General features: G+C 43.8%; 1 protein-coding gene across 1 annotated transcript; it reads right to left on the bottom strand.

The window, feature by feature from the left end:
- Nucleotides 1–753: 753 nt before the first annotated feature.
- SPRY2 (sprouty RTK signaling antagonist 2) lies at nucleotides 754–5,892 on the bottom strand. The gene is made up of 2 exons (XM_029209735.1): nucleotides 5,414–5,892; nucleotides 754–2,549 (listed from the first exon to the last, which is right to left on the bottom strand). The coding sequence occupies exon 2, from the start codon at nucleotides 2,496–2,498 to the stop codon at nucleotides 1,551–1,553; it is 948 nt and encodes a 315-aa protein (XP_029065568.1). The 5' UTR covers nucleotides 2,499–2,549; nucleotides 5,414–5,892; the 3' UTR covers nucleotides 754–1,550.
- Between the last annotated feature and the right edge of the window lie 13,377 nt (nucleotides 5,893–19,269).

The following is a 19,269-nucleotide window of genomic DNA, read 5'->3' as shown; positions in this document are numbered from 1 at the left end:
CATCTTTTCCCAGTGTAAAATTTAACAATTTTTCTGGATAATTTGATTAAATAAATACAACAGGGCCTCTCAAGTTGGCCTGCTTGTGCTTGAATTATTAGACCAACACAGGATGAAATTTCATGATACCCAGTGCCTGAACCAAAACAAGTTATGTTTTCCATGTCTTTTCTAACATAAGGAACTTGGTATCATGGTGATAAACTTAAGAGTCTAAAACCAAAGAGACTAGAAAAAACAGAGCCATGATCTGCTAAGTCAAGAAAACATTTTTGCCTCAATTATAAGCATTGATCTGTGTATACTGCGTGCCTGACACACAGAGGACAGTCAATAAATATTTGTTGAAATGAACTCATTTCTCTGGTCTTGAATTAGCCTTATGACATTCATTCTTAATATTGTATATAAAGAAAAAGTCTAATGGTTCATCTTTTAGGGAAGTCTCCTGAATGAATAAGACTTTTTTTTTTAAACCTGCAAAACAAAGGCTAGTCTGCAAATCAGTAAAACAACAGGAGCCGAAAATGAGCCCTCATATGATTTATACTACTGAGTCAGGTGCTCAGCTATTTCTCTCCTGATGGCTAGAGTTATCTCTGAAAATCACCGAATCTCCACTCTACTTTAAAGCAGCAACCATAAGATAATCTCATAGATAAGTGAAACAATTTCACTGAAGTGCTATCCTTGACATAAAATGGTTTTTCACTTCAAAAAACAAAAGAAAAGGTAAAATAAGACAATCCAGCTCAGTTTAATTTCAAACGTTAATATATTTTCTATTTTATATTGAACATATGCATCTGTAACCCCTCATTTGCAGCAGCTATCCCATCCTCATAAAAGGGGCAAAATTTGTAAGATGCCTCTTAAAATAAATATTCTTCTTTATAAAATAATAAAACTTCAAATAAATATTCTTTACACTAAACAATATGTTGAAAAAATTAGAAAATAAAGGTAGAATTTTACTGTAACTGTACAATATACATGAAGTCCAAAGGGAAATCAGAGTCTTACAATAAAGGCTTTCTGTAAGGCAAAATACAATCTAAAAACATACTGATTGATTCACATTCTTCCGAATGTACAACATATTAGTATAATATTTTGTGACTGTGCCATATAGTATGGCACAACTTGTTTTTCACAGTTGCAAATATTATTGTATATACAAAAATATAGCACATTATCTCTGGAGAAAACAATGGGGAAAAAAAAGTCATTTGCTAATTTACAAATTTTGCAAGTACTATTCACAAACAAAAACTTTGCCTAGGAGTGTCTGTTGCTTTAGCTTATGCAACATGTAGGTTGCCAAGATCTGCATCACATACTCTGAGCTCCATTAGCTGAATTCTAACACGCGTAAAATGGCACATGGACAAAAAGCATTTCACTGCAAACAGCAAAGGATATCCCAACTCTCTATCAACAGTGCCAAGATTTCTAACTGTTTAGTTGGTTGCATATGTGTGTGTTAAAAAAAAGAAAAAAAAAAAAAAAGGGAACAATCCTTATCACAGCAATATTCCTGATTAATGATGCTATGTTGGTTTTTCAAAGTTCCTGGGTGGGACAGTGGGAACTTTGCAGCAGACTGTGTTTGAATTTTTACAACGGCATCCAGGCCTGTTCACCCGGTCATAACACCCCTGGCACAATTTAAGGCAACCCTTGGCTGGAAGGTAACACCATAAACAAGGCAAAAAGAGGGACATGACGCCCATGGCCGACCACCGTGTACAACAGTGAGACTGGCTGCAGGAACACGGGTTGTCAGCACAGTTGTCCTCGTCATCATTAGAACAGTGATAGAAGAGGCCTTTCACACAGCACACGCAGGTTCCGTAGTCGATCACGTTCTGGGCCGAGCAAAGGCACTGCTCGTGGCAGATCCAGTCCGATGGCAGAGGCCTTGGGTAGGTGCACTCCTTACATTTGCACTTGCCGCAGTCCTCACACCTGTAGGCGTGCAGCCCCAAATCCTCCTTGCTCAGCGGCTTAAGCTCACCTGGCTGGAGCTCTGATTTGGGCTGCACCCGGATTATCCCATCAGCAACAGGCCCCGAGGAGAAGGATGATCCCAAGAGCCTCTGTTCAGAGGAAATGCTGCTGGTACTTGTCCTAGTACTGCTGCGAGACCCCGAGCTGACTGTGCTGACGGACCTGGACAGAGTGGCCCTCGCAGAAGCGTGGGCCTGTGAGTGCTGGGGCCTGGGGGGCTGGCGGTGCTCAGGCAGACCGTGGAGTCTCTCGTGCTTGTGCTGAGCGGAGGGGCGAGGTGCAGGCTTGAGCCCAGGTCTGGGGACCACAGTAGGCCCCTCTGTGTACTCATTGGTGTTTCGGATGGCTCTGATCTGATCCAGAGACAGCACGTGTACCTGCTGGGCGAGGGCGTCTCTGGGGTCGGGCTCCCCACGCTGCCTGCCAGCGTCACGGGGTGCCTGCAGCAAGGGCTGCGATCCGCTGCCACTCTGAGCTCTGGCCTCCATCAGGTCTTGGAAGTATGCTCACCCCAGCAGGCTTAGAACACATCTGAATTCCTGCGGAAACCAAGAGGAAGGAGACGGTTTACACTCCAGGATACTTCCCACTCTCCACCCCCTTGAGTTAACTCTTCACTCCCCACTTCCCCTAGAGAAACAGGCTTTCAAGCGGAGTTGCTGTGGAGGGTATTCGGACAGCCATCTGATCCACGCCTGTACCAAAAAGTAAAAATTATGGCTGTGCATCAATTCTTTAATCCTGTGATGTGTGGTGACACCAAGCTGATCTGTGTTTCAATCGCGTAAGTAACAATTCCTTACTCAAATAAGCATAAAATCTGCAAGGTTCAGGTTCCATGTAAAACACTGTGGGAAAGTAGTGTTGGAATATAACATTGATACTGACATTTTCAAAAGTTGAATACCTTTTCAGATTCTGAAACAGGTTTAAACTTATCATGGTCATTTTTGCCTTAAACATCAATAAATACAGCCTAGAAATTCTTGGTTCTTAATTAAGTCTGCTTTTGCATCAGATACCTTGAACTATTCTGTAACTTTATAAAACCTCATAGGATGAATCTGACATGCAAAAAAGTAAATATCCCCCCCCAGGAATAGTTATACATTTTATACAACAATCATGAATTATCATTAACTACACAGTAGCACAAAGTAATAGAATTAAAAACACACCAATTCAAATCCTGTCAGGTGCCAGGACTACAATAAAGCAAACTTACACCAGGAGCAACAAAAAGACAGGAACTTATTTTCAACTTCCCAACAACTTGAGAATCACATATTGTACAACCCGAGAGCCTTGGAGAACATTTTAAATTCTGCCAAAATCTTAACTACTTTGCGCATTTCCAAGAACCTAATAATTGAGAACATAAACTGATTGGCGGTAACAGGAAGTGTTTTAAAAATTCAAGTGTCACATCTCAAATCTATCATCCTGACAAGTAACCGCTTAAATCGCCACCTCTCTGTAAAATTTCAAAACTACCACCCCCTTTGCCAGCCAAGTCTACAATGACTAAAAACGCGCAAAAGTGGACCTTCATCCAGTCTGGCTTTTTAGAAAAGAGACACAGGCAGGTGACACACGCCTTCCAATTCGGAAAAAGGCAGAGCTGGAGACCGGATCTCAGTTCCAACAGAGAGGCTAGACGAGATCGCGCTGCTCTTTGCTTTCACTCCGTTTATCGGCTCTATCTGCGCCCCGACACGGTCCCCAGCAGGTGGGACACACAGTCGGAGCCCCAAGGGACTTTTTTCCGGGAGGACTGACGCAGCCCAGAAGCCAAGCTGGCCCCCCTGCGCACAATTCCGAGACGGACAGACAGGCGGGGGACGCGGGCGCCTCGGAAGGGGACGTGCCCTGAAACGCTAGAGCGCGCTTCCCCCTCTCTTCATTCTTAGATAGAATCTCCCCCACCCCAGAGAACTGCCTCCCAGCTCCAAGAGGGAGCCACTCCACCCTTAGGCGGAGGTCACACCGCCCGTCGCAGCACGTTCCGGCCAAGGCCCTCGAACACGGGGCACTGGCCCTGCCTTGGACATAGAGCCGGGACTTCGAGGTCTAACCCATGCACACCGGGCGACTCCACCCTGCGCTGACCGAAGGGGCATTGCCTGCAATCTGCAAACGCCTATATATTGAGAAAATATATATCTATATACATGTATATACTTCTTAAAGTCAAATAAAAAATGCTTTTAAAAGAAAGAACATTTTCCAGGGTCCCACGCCGGGCGTGCAAGACCCAGAACCCTAAACTGGAAAGTTTCCGCGCAGATTTGCTTGCAGTGCAAAGTAGCATCTTTGCGGGTAAGGAGGTTTACTAGAGAGATTTCTGCTTATCCCTGGCCTCCTTCGCAGCACCCCTCCTTCCCCCGCTCCCTCGCCCCCGCCCCCCGCTTTGAAAGCGCTTTGAAACCCCCATTAAGGACAGTGTGTGATCAGACTAAGGATTAGGGGGAAAGGACTTCAGCACAAGCAAGGGTGGGGCAAACCGACACAGAAACCGCTTTGTAAAAACGCACAAGATTCCGAATTAAGAAACAGCAGCAGCAACAAAAAAGTGGATCAGCCCATCAAAGGAAAAGGGAGGGAAAAAAAAAAACAAACCTTAGCCACTTTTGCCACCTACTTTCAGGTAATGGAAAACGATCGCGACCGCTTGATGACTTTCTTCCTGTGCTGGGTCGGCCCAATCTTCCAAAAATAAAAAAAAGTATGACCCAAGCCGACCACGGCGAACGGAAAAAAGAGAAAGCTGCACTTCCGAACCGCAGAGACGCGGCGCCAGGCAGGGCGACGCTCCCACCCGGCTCCGTGCTCGCCTGTGTTCACACCGAGCAGAGGCGGAGGCTCCCTCCACCCGGCACCCTGTCCTTTTTTCACCCGCGAGGTCTAGCTGCCCCCGCGAGGCGAGCTACCCACGCTCCCTCGGTAACCCCGGCGCCCCTGCCTCGGGACAGCCTCTCTCAGGACGTGCCTTCCCCGGAGAGGAACAGGTTAGCAATGCGGGCGCCTGCAACGGCGACCTGGAAAACACAAAGTGTTTTCTCTCCCTCTCCCGCTCTCAGCGCCCAATTCGCGGCCAGTGCACCGCCGGGACCCGACTCGCCGCGAGCCGTCCGCCACCCCAACCCCCCAGAGCGCGGGCGCGTGGGGTCGGGGACACTGCACCCGGCGCGCACTGCAGCCCCCGCCGAGGCAGACAGAGCCCGAGGCAAGGCAGACCGGCGGGCAGCTCCCGGGTTCCCCACGGAAAACCTGCGGGGTTAGAGAAAGGAAGGCCGGAGGAGAGACAGACCCCACTCCCGGTCCGGCTGCACCTACTCCATGTTGCCCACAACGCGCCGGCCACGGAGCCAGGACGGGGAAGAGCCAGCCAAACGCGCCTCACCGTGATCGCGGCTTTGCACCAACCCCTCTCCGTTGGATTCTCTTCTTCCTGCGATGTGCAAATAAATCCAGCCCCGATGCAAACTTTTTCCCCTCTTGCTTCTAAACTCTGCTTCAGCCTAACTTCCGAGCAATCGGCTGGACGAGAAAAGGAGAGGAAAATCCGGAGCGAAGTCCCCAGGCGATGAACACTCTGGAGTTCGGGGCTGGAGGCGACCCCCTTTCTAAAAGCGCACGCGGAGTATTTCCTCTTTTTTCTCAATGAACTGGAGGCCAAAGCGCCAACGGCGAGTCTCCTTTCTTGGCAGATGAGCGAATGAGAAAAGAAAACGGCCTTACAGAGAACCTAAAGCCAGATGGCCAAGTCGCGCGGCCGCGTCCGAGCGGAGGCGGCGCGGGGGCGCGGGGCGGCAGGGCTGCGGGCCGGGCGGGCGCGGGGGCCTGGGCGCTGCGCGCTCCGCCGGCCCCTCTCCTCCGCTCGCGCTGCGGCGCGCAGCTCTCGGCGGTGCAGACTGGGCGTTGTGGAGGCGCGGCGGCGAGGCCGAGGCGGGGGCGGTGGGTGCGAAGGAGGAGGAGAAGGGGGAGGGTCTGGGGCCCGGACGGGGGGGCCCGCCGTTGGCTTGCGCCCTCGCCTTTCCGGAGGAGGCAGGGAGCAGCTCTGCGGCGGCCGCGGCAGCAGTAAATGGCGTCATGTGGATCCGAGGCGGAACAGAGCAGTTGTTGTCCCAGAGGATATATCGCATCCGGTCCCAGCTCATTGGCTCCGCGGGGCTACATTCACTCACACTCCAGCGCCCGCCAGCGCTCCGAGCCGCAGGAGGCATTCAAAAGGGCAACTGCGCCGCCCCGCGCGTCCCTAGGCTGGTCCTGCCGCCCGGGCGCCGTCACGCGGGGTGCCCGCGGGGCCGGGCTGGGCACGGCGGGGTCAGTTTATCTAGTTTCAAGGAAACACTGACCTTAAGGTTTCCCCAGGGGCCATGAGGACGAGCCTTAGTTCGGCTGGCCTTAGGGAACTTTCTCCCCGCCACTAGGAAAAGGGAATGAACATTTCAAACTAATCCGGGCCACGCAGCGTTAGCATTAAAAACAAGTTGCAGGTTTTGAGACTTTATTCGGAATCCATTGCAAGCCAACCTCTCCCCTTTTCTGTTCCCCCTCGAGGGGGCGACGGGGAGAGAAGAAGGGGGAGGGGAGGGGGAGCGGGAAGTGAGGTGGGAGGGCTATTGGTTTATTCTTTGTCTACTGGATTAACCCGATTATACACCAGGCACCAGCACAAACCGCCACTCCCACCTCAGAGCTGCGTACGAGAGGAACGGAATGCAGATTCGAGTTGCAAGTGCCTTCTGCTCTTGCTGGGATTTGCTTTTGATTGTGTCGTTTTTCGGTTTAATATTAGATTTTAATTTTAAAGGGGCAGTTAGCTACAGATGGAGGCTTTCTGAAGATCTTTCTTACTGTTTTGTTTGACGCAACAGCGGAAGGAAACTGTACAATACAGGCCTTCTTAAAATTAGTTAATTCAGTCATACACACATTAACAATTACTAAGGGCGACATCAGGGGCTTCTGAAATGGGAGGGGGCATGCTGTTTCACTGCAGATGTCCTCCTCCACTTAAAGAGTCACCCTTCATTTCCGACTCTCCTTGTCACGTAGAACATTTCCCAAGAAGATCCTATTGTCCATTTTGAGGGTGGTCTGTGTTTTCCCACTTTAAGAAAATATGTATACGTATATAAAGATAGAAAATGCATACATATGCACTGCTCTAACTGCCGTTCATTTACTAAGAAACGTGCTTGCACGTGAGAGCACCGGTGGGAAATTAACACCCCTCCCAACACACTCCTAATATTGGATTCTAATGATTTACAGAACGGTTTTACTTTACAGAGAAGCACGGTCAAAACTCCCGAAGAGCACCTGCGATCTCGCCGTGCTGGGGTTAGAGTTCTTGAAACTGTGCTAGGAAAACGTGGTTGGTGCTAGATTTCCCGGGTCCGGCTCCAGCCCACATCCGTTCACAGCTACCCTGGCACTCGTTGCCTTCTCCCGAGCTCTCGTCCTGGAACGTCCCCGGACCGTTCCCGGCCGCGCTGCGCTCTCGCCCTGCCTTCTCCATGTTTCTCTAGGGCTCTCTCTCCTCGCCCGAGGTTTGGACCCAGAGGTGGCAGGGGAAGTGGCATGCGTTATTTCCGGGCGCTGGCCTACGTCCCCCCACCCCTCGGGTGAGGGTGGACCGGGCTACGTCCGCCTGCTCCACGGCGTCCCCGGGCCTGAGGACACGGAACGACTGCCCCCCCACCCCACCCCAGCTCTGGCCGCTCGCCCGACGCCCGAGTCCTTTGAGGCTCCGGGTGAACTCAAGCGCCGCTGCGCTCACGGCCCGTCGGGCCACCAGGGGGCGCCCGCCCGCCCGGCGCGGGGCTGAGGCTGCTTTCTTACCCGGGACTCAACGAAGGCAGGCGGAGGTGCCTTCCAGAATGTACCTTGAGCCGACTGGTTCACAATGAATAAAAAGACATTTATTATGTAAGCGCAACAGCAGGTGGCTTTCCTTACCCTCTTTTCGGACACATTCCTTTTGAATGTGAGATGAGGTACCAGGTGCAGAAGAACCCCGGCTTTTACCGAGGGGACGGACTTGGGGGCCAAAACCAGGGTGTGCAAGGCTGGTGGGAACGCGCTGCCTGAATATGGCCATGTCTCCGGCAGAACAGGTGAAAGAAACGCCTTCTCTTCGCTTCCTCAAATCCCTGCACCCGATGGCTGCTTCTTAGGAGACACTTGTGCCCAGGCTGTGCTCCCAGCGCTGCAGGAACTCTGTGAAAACACGTTGTTCTGGTTCAAAGTATAAAATGGAATTTAAATTAGAAGCCTCCGGCTGCTGAGAGTACCTTCCATTTTTACTGAATCAATAGAGAAGAATCTAGGAATTTATACTTATCTTTCATGAGCTAGAAGGAATCCCATATAATCTAGCTCTTCCTTCTTCCCCAGCAGCCTCCTGTTTGCAAGCTGGGAAAACATTTACCCTTTAACTTAAGCACAAGGTAAAAACGAGAATCTATTGGAGTCTTTCTAATTTACTCCTTACTATTTAATTTATTAGTTATTATTACTACCTTTCAGAAGTGGTGTATAAAGCACTATATTCTGCCTGCAACGTTTACTTAGTTGTCATCCCAAAGAGGAATTATGCTTCTAGGTATGCGTGTGCATGCACACACAATGAAGTGTTTGGTGCAGCTATTGTAATGTGTCCCAAAATTGATTCTCATGTTACATGCCAAAATTATAACTGGGGTTAATTTTGGAAGATACTTTACATTTTGAAAGGATGTTATGTAAAACTTCACAATGAAGCCCATTTTCAAACGTGCTGTGGAGGGTTCCAGAGAGGCATCCCTGATGTTTGAACACGTGTTCCTGTTCCCTGATGTTGAAAAATGTCCAATCCTTGGAAACGCCTGCTACACCGGTACTCACCTATAAGTTCTCTGGAGGGACCAGGTAACATGCCTTCTTACTCTTACTCTAAACTGACATGAATTTTGCCTCCCCCAGTCTTTGGTAGACACTGTAGACATGCTTCTTTACCAGTAGGTCTGTTGGCCAAGTTAAGTCAGATATTTTCAAGGTTGCACGTAATCATCTGAGCTTCTGATTTATGTCTTAGTAATGGGAGGATGTAGTTTTAAACAACTCTATTTCCAGTTTCTTTGTGAGATTGACCAAACCACTTGGGCTTACTCGGTTCAGGCCCAGGTTTGATAACCAGAGAGATATCTTGCAGTGATATGATGTGTTTTTGAGACAAAGAAGAATATTGATTATTTGGTTATGTTATTTTATTTTTTTTTAGTTTTATAACCAAGGTGAGTTATATATGTATTCGTATTTAAAGATGGCCCAGAATACAACAGCATATACTGCTTCCACGAGTAACAATTTAGTATCCCAATTGCCTTAGTAAACAATTTATGCATGGACTCTTCTGGGAGGGACCTTCCTAAGTTAAAGAAACGGCTTTGCAATAATGACCTTTTGATTTGACAGCCAGGACTGTAGTCATTTTACTTTTTTGAATTGCTTTGAATCTCCAAATTCTATAGCTGCTACCTTTTGGAGGGAACTGGGAGTGGCTGCAATAGGAATTCAAAATAGAACACTTGAATTCTTATCTACATCCCTAGGAGGACTGGGGACAGCTTATCTCTGCATCTGACCTTCTTTGGTGATGTCCTTTTATCTAAACTGGGGGAAAGATCTGGAGTTATCCCTGGGTAAGAGAAGTGGTTTGATGAGTTGATCTTAAACTGGAGGCTCTGGTTGGTCGGGACTTTTTTCAGAGATCTTATATTCAACCTGAATCCACCTGGTGGTTTCTACTGGTTGATCAGTCTTCCTGCTGGCTCCATGCACTTTATTACTACAATTTATGCAAAGTCAGAAGTGGACTGAATTTCTGTAACAAGGCAAAATTTCTCTGCAGTCCAACATGATTTTTCTCATTATATTTCCAATATATTTATCCCTTGACCTTACAGTCAAGCTTCTTTCTTTGTAGCACTGATGTGTGCAGAGAAAGTCTAATCAGTGAGACCACAGCATTGTTGCTTTGCCTGTCCCCAAATAGCCCTAGGTTTATTAGTTTTATTCTGTTTGTTTTTAACATTTGATCCCTTTATTTTGGAATCTTTTTAACCCAGATGCTAAAGTGAAAATCATAAATTGAAATGAGTATTTGGATATTACTGGCCAAGCTTAGTAGCAGTAGGAAGATTTTAGCCTCTGAATAAATAGGAAGTTTGGGTTTTATACTTCCCATTATGTGGACCCGTGGATCCTGTTCTCTAAGGAAGATTTCATCAAACAGATTCCACGACAGCCATTCTTATAATCCAGAAGACATAAAATCCAGGCTGCCAGCCAGCCCTGAATTAATAATCTCAGTTAACAGGTCAGGTCTAAAAATGTTCAGTATGGTAAATGGAATATGGGTGCATGCAGATTCAATTCGTTCTTCCTGTCCTGTTCCTTTGGACAGGAAGTATTTTGACGTTTCAGTGAATTGTGAATCATTTGAGAATATTGTGGTGTTATATAAACCAGCTTTTCTATACAAACTGTGTATTGGGTGTGACTCTTCGAAAGGCTAGACTGCTCCAAGGGTCTGAGGGAGTCTATGTCAGGACTGCCTTGGACTTAGTGGGCTGGAACTGAAATAGAAAGGTTCTTCACCATCTTATTCTTTAAAAAAAATCACTCTAAACGTTATCCACTCAATAAGTGCTTTCCAATAAATGAATGAAATTAATGAATGTAATTAAAATAAGTAAATATTTTTTGCCTTAATTTTCTTTCATCCTTTTTTTTGGTAAATTTATTTGTTTATTTTCAACTGTGTTGGGTCTTCGTTGTTGCGTGCGGGCTTTCTCTAGTTGCAGCGAGCGGGGGCTATTCTTCGTTTTGGTGCACGGGCTTCTCACTGTGGTGGCTTCTCTTGTTGTGGAGCACAGACTCTAGGCATGTGGGCTTCAGTAGTTGTGTCACCGGGCTCAGTAGTTGTGGCTTGTGGGCTCAAAAGAGCAGGCTCACTAGTTGTGGCGCACGGGCTTAGTTGCTCCACGGCATGTGGGATCTTCCTGGACCAGGGCTCGAACCCGTGTTCCCTGCATTGACAGGCGGATTCTTAACCACTGCGCCACCAGGGAAATCCCTTGCCTTAATTTTCTTAAAGCAAATAAAGAGTTTTTGGATTTTTTAATGGCAGAACTTGAGTCATTCTGTTAACCTGCAAATTACTACTGTGTTTTGTGTAATTATTAGGAAGTGACTGAAATAAGTTTGTTCAGACCATGATTTTTAACCCCTGAAATAGTAAATATTATAAAGTTTCAAAAGAAATCTTAAAAAAAAAAAAATCTTTATGGAAATTTTATGTGTTTGGAAGAAAATCCACATCTACTCTCAAACTATAAAATAAAGAAATTAACAAAAAGGCTGATCATGGGGGGCTAAAGAATAGGTAAAAGAAAACTCATGAATTTTTTACTGAAAAAGTCCATTTGGCAAAAGTCTAAGTATATTAATAATTAAAATTAAGTACTAATCTGTAGTTTCAAATTAAGAAGTTAGCACTTTGCTAACCTTCAACAATGCATTTTTAAAACAGCTTCAAGAAAGCCACCAAATAGTGAACCATTTTTGCCTTTCATGTTCTATGTGAAAGTCCCCTTGCAATTTTGAGAAATATTCTTCACACCCTGTTTACAGTACAGCAACATACCTGCATTATACCCTAAAAGATGTTAAAATCATGCACGGGCAAGATTAGATCTAACAAATTTTTCTTTTTTAGCCGTCATTCCTAAAAAAAAAATGATACTGAAGGTTAAACTGTTAAATGTCATAATAGGTTCCAGAGACGCTGGGAGTTTAAGAAATCTGGAATTAGGTTCAGGCTAGGTCATTTGGGGCCAATCTGATCGGGATGCCCTGATGCTCAAACCCCCTCCCCCGGCTTTTCATTATTCCTGGATTAAAGATCCAAGTCCTTAACCCAACTTCCTGGTCCTACATTCCAGCCCCTTTTCCTTCCCAGCCTTCTGTTACTGCACACCCCCTGCTTTCTGCCTTGCTGCTGTGACTATTACCTCTGTATATGCAATCTCCCCTTTCACTTTTCTGGCCTTTTGCTGTGTTAACTCCTACTTATCTTTCAAATCTCTGTTGTCTTTTTCTCAGGAAACCTTTTTTCCGACCCTTTGACTAGGTCAAACCTCCCTTGTTCCTCTCCTGACCTTCTCTGCTGCAAACATACATATAATTGAGTGATCATTTATTAACTGTCTCCTTCGCTGTATTCTAAGCTCCATGAGGGCTGGAATCCAAGTCGGGTGTTGCCTGCCATTTTACCCCCAGCACTGAAGGGTCTGGCACATATAAGTAACTCAAACATTTTAAAGTAAGATGAATGAATGAATGAATGAGTCAGGCAATTAACCTTAGTGCCCAACTGTAAAAGAGTTGCTGTTAGGATTGGATGATATGAAGTATCTATGAAGGCTAGCATATGGGAAGCTCTCAGTAAGTAGCAGTGATAATTTCAGTTAAATTGGGCTTGGTAGTTTATTTGGTAAATGAATATGGTAAATGAATATTTAAATATGGTTTTGCCTCCATATTTTCAAAAAATTTTACAATTACATAGTAAGCACAATTTGATTTATGTATCTTATTTGTTTGTGCTTATGTAGGGATAAAAATAGAGATTTAGAACATGTTTTGACTGTTATTAGCTATATTCAACTATTAATAGTATTTCAAAGAAACCTTAACCTTACACTGATTTTTGTTTTCACGTGACCTTCTCAAAGTAGGTAGAGAACTTTAGGGAAGATGGGACTTATTTAGCTGATGTGGTTGTTTCTGACTGGAATGTCTCCTCATTGAATTACTTGTTCAGGAAATCTAGAGGCTTGAGAAATGTGAGTTCCTTCTTATTTGAGAGTGGCTTTGACATTTGGGCTCTTACCAACACTGAATTTTTAAGTGTATATTTTGGGGATGGAGCCCTGTGTCTGAAATGGTATTAAAGCTCTATCCTCTGTTAGGAAGAAGACACACAGTCACTTACATTAAATGGTGTGTGGCAGAGGTATTTGTTGTACACTGGAAGGCTATGATGTTCCGTTGTTCTAAATTCTTCAGGTTATTATGATTCTGTGAAGGTGAATGTGCAATGACTCAGAATAATAATATTTAGAGGCTTGAACTATATAACAAATCCGATTCTCCAGCATTCTGGGGAAACACATGTCAACCACTCTTTCTTATTGAATATCAACATAGCGTGGCCTTCTGGAGGCAGAATTCCTCTCTTCATGGCCTTGGCCTGGGAGCCACTGGTTCTGTCACTATGCTCAAGGGTGTGAGATGAGAACCAGCTAGTTTCTGGCTGCAAGGAGCTGACAGTCTAAATGGCAGGTGAGACAAATAGCCATGAAAATACTGGAAAGCCATTCAAGGGCATCTACTAAGTCAGTTTTCAACTGGCTGCCATTGGTGCTTGAGGGTTTGTTGGCTCAGCAGATTTAAGGAGGATCCCAAAGGAGGCAGCCTCTGAGCAGGGGAGTGGGCCAGTTGTTAGCTGTCTTTGGGCCTCAGTGTACAGGTCTATCATTCTCCCATTTTGGCAGTACATCTTGAGTGGCTGTTTTTTGTTTTTTACATTTTTATTGGGGTATAATTGCTTTACCATGGTGTGTTAGTTTCTGCTTTATAACAAAGTGAATCAGTTATACATATACATATGTTCCCATATCTCTTCCCTCTTGAGTCTCCCTCCCTCCCACCCTCCCTATCCCACCCATCCAGGCAGTCACAAAGCACCGAGCCGATATCCCTATGCCATGCGGCTGCTTCCCACTAGCTATCTACCTTACGTTTGTTAGTGTATATACGTCCATGCCTTTCTCTCGCCCTGTCACAGCTCACCCTTCCCCATCCCTATATCCTCAAGTCCATTCTCCACTAGGTCTGTGTCTTTATTCCTCTCTTACCCCTAGGTTCTTCATGACATTTTTTTCCCCCTTAAATTCCATATATATGTGTTAGCATACGGTATTTGTCTTCCTCTTTCTGACTTACTTCACTCTGTATGACAGACTCTAGGTACATCCACCTCATTACAAATAGCTCAATTTCGTTTCTTTTTATGGCTGAGTAATATTCCATTGTATATATGTGCCACACCTTCATCCGATGATGGGCACCTAGGTTGTTTCCATCTCCGGGCTATTGTAAATAGAGCTGCAATGAACATTTTGGTACATGATTTTTTGAATTATGGTTTTCTCAGGGTATATGCCCAGTAGTGGGATTGCTGGGTCATATGGTAGTTCTATTTTTAGTTTTTTAAGGAACCTCCATACTGTTCTCCATAGTGGCTGAACCAATTCACATTCCCACCAGCAGTGCAAGAGTGTACCCTTTTCTCCACACCCTCTCCAGCATTTATTGTTTCTAGATTTTTTGATGATGGCCATCCTGACTGGTGTGAGATGATATCTCATTGTAGTTTTGATTTGCATTTCTCTAATGATTAATGATGTTGAGCATTCTTTCATGTGCTTGTTGGCAGTCTGTATATCTTCTTTGGAGAAATGTCTGTTTAGGTCTTCTGCCCATTTTTGGATTGGGTTGTTTGTTTCTTTGTTATTGAGCTGCATGAGCTGCTTGTAAATTTTGGAGATTAATCCTTTGTCATTTGCTTCATTTGCAAATATTTTCTCCCATTCTGAGGGCTGTCTTTTGGTCTTGTTTAAGGTTTCCTTTGCTGTGCAAAAGCTTTGAAGTTTCATTAGGTCCCATTTGTTTATTTTTGTTTTTATTTCCATTTCTCTAGGAGGTGGGTCAAAAAGGATCTTGCTGTGATTTATGTCATAGAGTGTTCTGCCTATGTTTTCCTCTAACAGTTTGATAGTTTCTGGCCTTACATTTAGGTCTTTAATCCATTTTGAGCTTATTTTTGTGTATGGTGTTAGGGAGTGATCTAAACTCATACTTTTACATGTACCTGTCCTGTTTTCCCAGCACCACTTATGAAGAGGCTGTCCTTTCTCCACTGTACATTCCTGCCTCCTTTATCAAAGATAAGGTGACCATATGTGCGTGGGTTTATCTCTGGGCTTTCTATCCTGTTCCATTGATCTATCTTTCTGTTTTTGTGCCAGTACCATACTGTCTTGATTACTGTAGCTTTGTAGTATAGTCTGAAGTCAGGGAGCCTGATTCCTCCAGCTCTGCTTTTCGTTCTCAAGATTGCTTTGCCTATTCGGGGTCTTTTGTGTTTCCATACAAATTGTGAAATTTTTTGTTCTAGTTCTGTGAAAAATGCCAGTGGTAGTTTGATAGGGATTGCATTGAATCTATAGATTGCTTTGAGTAGTAGAGTCATTTTCACAATGTTGATTCTTCCAATCCAAGAACATGGTATATCTCTCCATCTATTTTTGTATCATCTTTAATTTCTTTCACCAGTGTCTTATAATTTTGTGCATACAGGTCTTTTGTCTCCTTAGGTAGGTTTATTCCTAGATATTTTATTCTTTTTGTTGCAATGGTAAATGGGAGGGTTTTCTTGATTTCACTTTCAGAGTTTTCATTATTAGTGTATAGGAATGCAAGAGATTTCTGTGAATTAATTTTGTATCCTGCTACTTTACCAAATTCATTGATTAGCTCTAGTAGTTTTCTGGTAGCATCTTTAGGATTCTCTATGTATAGTATCATGTCATCTGCAAACAGTGACAGCTTTACTTCTGCTTTTCCAATTTGGATTCCTTTTATTTCCTTTTCTTCTGTGATTGCTGTGGCTAAAACTTCCAAAACTATGTTGAATAATAGTGGTGAGAGTGGGCAACCTTGTCTTACTCCTGATCTTAGTGGAAATGCTTTCAGTTTTTCACCATTGAGGATGATATTGGCTGTGGGCTTGTCATATATGGCCTTTATTATGTTGAGGAAAGTTCCCTCTCTGCCTACTTTCTGCAGGGTTTTTATCATAAATGGGTGTTGAATTCTGTCAAAAGCTTTCTCTGCATCTATTGAGATGATCATATGGTTTTTCTCCTTCAGTTTGTTAATATGGTTTATCACATTGATAGATATGCATATATTGAAGAATCCTTGCATTCCTGGAATAAACCCCACTTGATCATGGTGTATGATCCTTTTAATGTGCTGTTGGATTCTGTTTTCTAGTAGTTTGTTGAGGATTTTTGCATCTATGTTCATCAGTGATATTGGCCTGTAGTTTTCTTTCTTTGTGACATCCTTGTCTGGTTTTGGTATCAAAGTGATGGTAGCCTCGTAGAAGGAACTTGGGAGTGTTCCTCCCTCTGCTATATTTTGGAAGAGTTTGAAAAGGATAGGTGTTAGCTCTTCTGTAAATGTTTGATAGAATTCGCCTGTGAAGCCATCTCTGGTCCTGGGCTTTTGTTTGTTGGAAGATTTTTAATCACAGTTTCAATTTCAGTGCTTGTGATTGGTCTGTTCATATTTTCTATTTCTTCCTAGTTCAGTCTCAGAAGATTGTGCATTTCTAAGAATTTGTCCATTTCTTCCAGGTTGTCCATTTTATTGGCATAGAGTTGCTTGTAGTAATCTCTCATGATCTTTTGTATTTCTGCAGTGTCAGTTGTTACTTCTCCTTTTTCATTTCTGATTCTATTGATTTGAGTCTTCTCCCTTTTTTTCTTGATGAGTCTGGCTAATGGTTTATCTATTTTGCTTATCTTCTGAAAGAACCAGCTTTTAGTTTTATTGATCTTTGCTATTGTTTCCTTCATTTCTTTTTCATTTATTTCTGATCTGATTTTCATGATTTCTTTCCTTCTGCTAACTTTGGGGTTTTTTTGGTTCTTCTTTGTCTAATTGCTTTAGATGCAAGGTTAGGTTGTTTATTCGAGATGTTTCCAGCTTCTTAAGGTGGGCTTGTATTGCTATAAACTTCCCTCTTAGAACTGCTTTTGCTGCATCCCATAGGTTTTGGGTCGTTGTGTCTCCATTGTCATTTGTTTCTAGGTATTTTTTAATTTCCTCTTTGATTTCTTCAGTGATCACTTCGTTATTAAGTAGTGTATTGTTTAGTCTCCATGTGTTTGTATTTTTTACAGATCTTTTCCTGTAATTGATATCTAGTCTCATGGCGTTGTGGTCGGAAAAGATACTTGATACGATTTCAATTTTCTTAAATTTACCAAGGCTTGATTTGTGACCCAAGATATGATCTATCCTGGAGAATGTTCCATGAGCACTTGAGAAAAATGTGTATTCTGTTGTTTTTGGATGGAGTGTCCTATAAATATCAGTTAAGTCCATCTTGTTTAATGTATCATTTAAAGCTTGTGTTTCCTTATTTATTTTCATTTTGGATGATCTGTCCATGGGTGAAAGTGGGGTGTTAAAGTCCCCTACTATGAATGTGTTACTGTCGATTTCCCCTTTTATGGCTGTTAGCATTTGCCTTATGTATTGAGGTGCTCCTATGTTGGGTGCATAAATATTTACAATTGTTATATCTTCTTCTTGAATCAATCCCTTGATCATTATGTAATGTCCTTCTTTGTCTCTTCTAATACTCTTTATTTTAAAGTCTATTTTGTCTGATATGAGAATTGCTACTCCAGCTTTCTTTTGGTTTCCATTTCCTTGGAATATCTTTTTCCATCCCCTTACTTTCAGTCTGTATGTGTCTCTAGGTCTGAAGTGGGTCTCTTGTAGACAGCATATATATGGGTCTTGTTTTTGTATCCATTCCGCCAATCTGTGTCTTTTGGTGGGAGTATTGAATCCATTTACATTTAAGGTAATTATCGATATGTATGTTCCTATTCCCATTTTCTAAATTGTTTTAGGTTCGTTATTGTAGGTCTTTTCCTTCTCTTGTGTTTCTTGCCTAGAGAAGTTCCTTTAGCATTTGTTGTAAAGCTGGTTTGGTGGTGCTGAACTCTCTCAGCTTTTGCTTGTCTGTAAAGCTTTTAATTTCTCCATCAAATCTGAATGAAATCCTTGCTGGGTAGAGTAATCTTGGTTGCAGGTTTTTCTCCTTTATCACTTTCAGTATGTCCTGCCACTCCCTTCTGGCTTGCAGAGTTTCTGCTGAGAGATCAGCTGTTAACCTTATGGGGATTCCCTTGTGTGTTATTTGTTGTTTTTCCCTTGCTGCTTTTAATATGCTTTCTTTATATTTAATTTTTGACAGTTTGATTAATATGTGTCTTGGCATATTTCTCCTTGGATTTATCCTGTGTGGGACTCTGTGCTTCCTGGACTTGATTAACTATTTCCTTTCCCATATTAGGGAAGTTTTCAACTATAATCTCTTCAAATATTTTCTCAGTCCCTTTCTCTTTCTCTTCCTCTTCTGGAACCCCTATAATTCGAATGTTGGTGTGTTTAATGTTGTCCCAGAGGTCTCTGAGACTGTCCTCAGTTCTTTTCATTCTTTTTTCTTTATTCTGCTCTGCAGTAGTTATTTCCACTATTTTATCTTCCAGGTCACTTATCCGTTCTTCTGCCTCAGTTATTCTGCTATTGTTCCCATCTAGAGTCTTTTTCATTTCATTTATTGTGTTGTTCATCATTGTTTGTTTGCTCTTTATTTCTTCTAGGTCCTTGTTAAATGTTTCTTGCATTTTGTCTATTCTATTTCCAAGATTTTGGATCATCTTTACTATCATTATTCTGAATTCTTTTTCAGGTAGACTGCCTATTTCCTCTTCATTTGTTAGGTCTGGTGTGTTTTTATCTTGCTCCTTCATCTGCTGTGTGTTTTTCTGTCTTCTCATTTTGCTTATCTTACTGTGTTTGGGGTCTCCTTTTTGCAGGCTGCAGGTTCGTAGTTCCCGTTGTTTTTGATGTCTGTCCCCAGTGGCTAAGGTTGTTTCAGTGGGTTCTGTAGGCTTCCTGGTGGAGGGGACTAGTGCCTGTGTTCTGGTGGATGAGGCTGGATCTTGTTTCTCTAGTGGGCAGGTCCACGTCTGGTGGTGTGTTTTGGGGTGTCTGTGGACTTATTATGATTTTAGGCAGCCTCTCTGCTAATGGGTGGGGTTGTGTTCCTGTTTTGTTAGTTGTTTGGCATAGGTTGTCCAGCACTGTAGCTTGCTGGTCGTTGAGTGAAGCTGGGTGCTGGTGTTGAGATGGAGATCTCTGGGAGATTTTTGCCGTTTGATATTATGTGGAGCTGGGAGGTCTCTTGTTGACCAGTGTCCTGAAGTTGGCTCTCCCAGCTCAGAGGCACAGCACTGACTCCTGGCTGCAGCAGCAAGAGCCTTTCATCCACAC

Source organism: Monodon monoceros, unplaced genomic scaffold (assembly GCF_005190385.1).
Source record: "Monodon monoceros isolate NGI ecotype Baffin Bay Population unplaced genomic scaffold, NGI_Narwhal_1 Super_Scaffold_8, whole genome shotgun sequence".
In the NCBI taxonomy this organism is placed as follows: domain Eukaryota; kingdom Metazoa; phylum Chordata; class Mammalia; order Artiodactyla; family Monodontidae; genus Monodon; species Monodon monoceros.
This window is presented reverse-complemented; position numbering and strand designations above follow the sequence as displayed.

What these genes read in the sequence shown, in the direction of transcription:
- SPRY2 (XM_029209735.1), bottom strand. Translation starts at nt 2,498, where the DNA reads ATGGAGGCCAGAGCTCAGAGTGGCAGCGGATCGCAGCCCTTGCTGCAG.